At 58.8% G+C, this 3,063-nt stretch overlaps 1 protein-coding gene across 1 annotated transcript in view; it reads left to right on the forward strand.

Moving 5' to 3' along the window:
- The window catches only part of IL2RG (interleukin 2 receptor subunit gamma), a 10,965-nt gene that overhangs the window by 5,064 nt on the left and 2,838 nt on the right, over positions 1 to 3,063 (forward strand). Inside the window, exons 5-6 of the mRNA XM_044452769.1 lie at positions 330 to 477; positions 2,843 to 2,945. Of these exons, the coding sequence (XP_044308704.1) occupies positions 330 to 477; positions 2,843 to 2,945 (251 nt within the window). The remainder of the gene's footprint in view (positions 1 to 329; positions 478 to 2,842; positions 2,946 to 3,063) is intronic.

Here is a 3,063-nt window from a genome sequence, read left to right on the forward strand (position 1 = left end):
GGGGCTGCATGCGCTCCAGGGAACCGTGGGCTTCTCCCCCCGCCATCCGTCTTAAGGAGTGTCCCAAGAGGCTGCCTCGCTCCGAGTCATGATGGGGCTGTGACGCCTGCGGCCAGAGGCCTTCTGCAGGGGTCTGGAGGCTGGGAGCGGACCCCCTCGAGGTCTCTCCGAGGGGGCAGAATCAGGGGATGCCACTGGCTCCGTGCCAGCCCCAGCCTTCCCTGCGTGTGCTCAGGCTGGGGGGCAGGCAGCGGGGCCTCCACCAGGCGTCAGACTGGCCCTGGAGGAGCAGAGCAGCATCCTGACCCGTCTCCCCGGGCGGCCCCCAGGTGCAGGGAACCACCACGACCACCTTCAGCATGCCCAGCGTGGACCCCAACAAAACGTACACCTTCTTCGTCAGCAGCAAGGTCAGCACACAGTGCGGGATGACGGACCTTTGGAGCGACCTGGCTGGCCCCCTTGTCTGGGGGAAAGGTAGGCGGCCGCTGGGAGCAGCCGGTCAGGAGGAGCGACGAGCGGGTGGTGAGGCAGCATCCCCCGTCTCCTCCCCTCTCCTTGCCTGCCTGCTCTCGCTGTTCAGAGGCACGTGTGTGAGGGGATGCGGCCCACCACCGCTCCGGGCAGCTGGTCCCACTGTCCCATTGCTCTGACAGTGAGGAAGCTTCTCCTGATGACCAGCCTGAATCTGGGTAGTCACAACTTGACTTTATTCCGTGTCCTGCGCTCTGGCATCAGCCAGAAGAGATCTTGACCTTCCTCTTTGCGACAGCTTTTGAGCTACTTATAGGGTGATATCATGCCCCCTCAGTCTTCCCTTCTCAAGGCTGAACGTGCCCAGTTCGCTCAGTCTTTCCTCACAGGGTGGTGTTTCCAAACCCTAGATCATTTCTGCTGCCCTTCTCTAGACCCTTTCTAGTTTTTCCTGTGTCTTTCTTAAATCTTGGTGCCCAGAACCGGACACAGCATTCCAGACAGGGAGTGACTAGCGAGGAGCACAGGGGAACTAGTGCTTCTCTTGAACTGGAAGTGATGCTTCTATTAATGCATCCCGAAATAGCATTTGCCCTTTTTGCAGCTGCATCACATTGTTGGCTCAAATTTTGTCTGTTGCCCACAATTACTCTGAGGCCTTTTTCTTTTTCAGTGCTGTTGAGCCACACATTTATTCCCCATCTTGTATTGATGCCTTTGGGTTCTCTTTCCTCGGTGGAGGACTTGGCACTCGTTCCCATTGAACCTCACGTGTAGCTTTCAGTCCAGCGTTGAGATTTATCAAGTTCTCCCTGGGTCTTCATTCTGCCTTCTGGGGTGTTTGCTATTCCACCCAGTTTTGGATGTCTGCAAATTTGATCATCTTTCCTTGCACTTCCTCATATAGATCATTGATGAAGATGTTGGGGAGCCCTGGGCCCAGGACTGACCCTGGCGGCAGCCACCAGTTGCCTCCCTCCAGTCGGAGGAGGTGCCATTGCTGGGCACTCTTTGGGTCTGATTTAGAAGCCAATTTTGGACCCACCTATTAGTTTTTCTGTTTAGTCACTTTTTGCCAATTTGCTTATCAGTATGTTGTGCGTACGATGTCAAAAGCTTTTCTAAGTCTAGGTAGATGATGCCCACAGTGTCCCCCCTCCCCCGTCTGTTGGCGAGGTTACCCAGTCAAAAATTGAGATTAAATTAGTCTGACAGGATTCATTTTTGATAAATCCGGATGTCTGCATTTTCTTCAAGATGCTTACAGACTGATTTTTAAATAAATTCTTTCTCCAGAATTTTCCAGGGATTGATGTCAGACTTAATGGTCTGTACTTCCCAGGTTCATCTGCTTCCCCCTTTTCGAAGAAAGGGACGTTAGTCCTTCTGTCATCTGGCACTTTTCTAGTTTTCCAAGATGTATCAAAGATAATTGCCAGTGATTCTGGGAATTCCTCCGCAAGCTCTTTTATGACTCTGGAATGGAGTTCATCAGGCGCTCAAGATTCGAACGTACCGATTCCATCTCGGTATTCCTTAACCCATCTCAGGCTGCCGTCTCTCGCTTCTGTTCCGTGTCCTGGGGCAAAATGCGTCGGCAGAATGAGTTCCTTCCCCAACAGGAGCAACTGCTGAGCGAGGCCAAACCCCCAAGCTGCACCTCTCCTCCAGCGATCGGCTGTCTTAGAGCAGCCCTTACGAAAGACACCCGAAAACCTGGCACGACCTTTCCCGAGCGTGGTGCTACCCGTGATCTGCACCGCTTGGCTGCGTTAGGCTGCAACCGCCATGCTGGACAGGGGTGATGGGAGCGAGCAGAGGGAAGGCGGCGCCCGCGGGGCAGAGGCAGGGGCAGGGCCGCCTCCGGGCTTGCTGGGACCGGGCGCCACCGCCACCTGGCGGAGGCGAGGGACACGCCGCTGCAAGGCCGTCCTCTGAGCCTGCCGGTCCGCCGGACGGGCATCTCCTCTCCCTCCTCCGCCTTGCTGAAGGCGGAACTGCAACACGCCTCCCACCCGGCACACGGCGGGCCAGGACGTGCCGCCTGGCTGCGCACTCCGCAGTCGCCGGACGACGTGAGGGGCTGGCGGGGGGCAGCCTGCTGCCGTGCACGCGGGCCCGGCCGACCCACCGAGGCCCCCGGCCAGCGGCATCGCCCAGCACGCCTGGCGCGGAGAGCGGGCGCACAGTCCCAGCTGGCCGTGGACACGGATGTTGACTCCCGTATCCGAGCAATCGCGGAGAGGCTGGGCTGGGGCAAGGCGCTCTTGGGGGGGGTGGTCCCTGCCCGCCTCGCCACCCCACCCCACCCCACCCCACCCCAGAGCTCCGGCAAGTCCCCGCCGCTCACGCTGCTTTCCCCTTGCAGAAGGGGAAACCCCAAGGTCATTCTGGATGGAGAGCATCCTGGCCCCCGTGGTCTCCATCCTGGTGCTGCTTGTGCTCCTCGTGGCCCTGATCCACACGGAGAGGTGAGCTGAAGCAGGGCAAAGCCTGGCCGGGGGAGGGGAGGGGAGCCGCAGCCCTGCCCAGCCCCTCGCCTCCTGGCCAGCTTCCATTCCCCACCACGGCTGCCCTTCTCCCGGCCTC

This window comes from Varanus komodoensis, unplaced genomic scaffold (genome assembly GCF_004798865.1).
Source record: "Varanus komodoensis strain SLA01 unplaced genomic scaffold, ASM479886v1 scaffold74, whole genome shotgun sequence".
NCBI classification, from domain to species: Eukaryota; Metazoa; Chordata; class Lepidosauria; order Squamata; family Varanidae; genus Varanus; species Varanus komodoensis.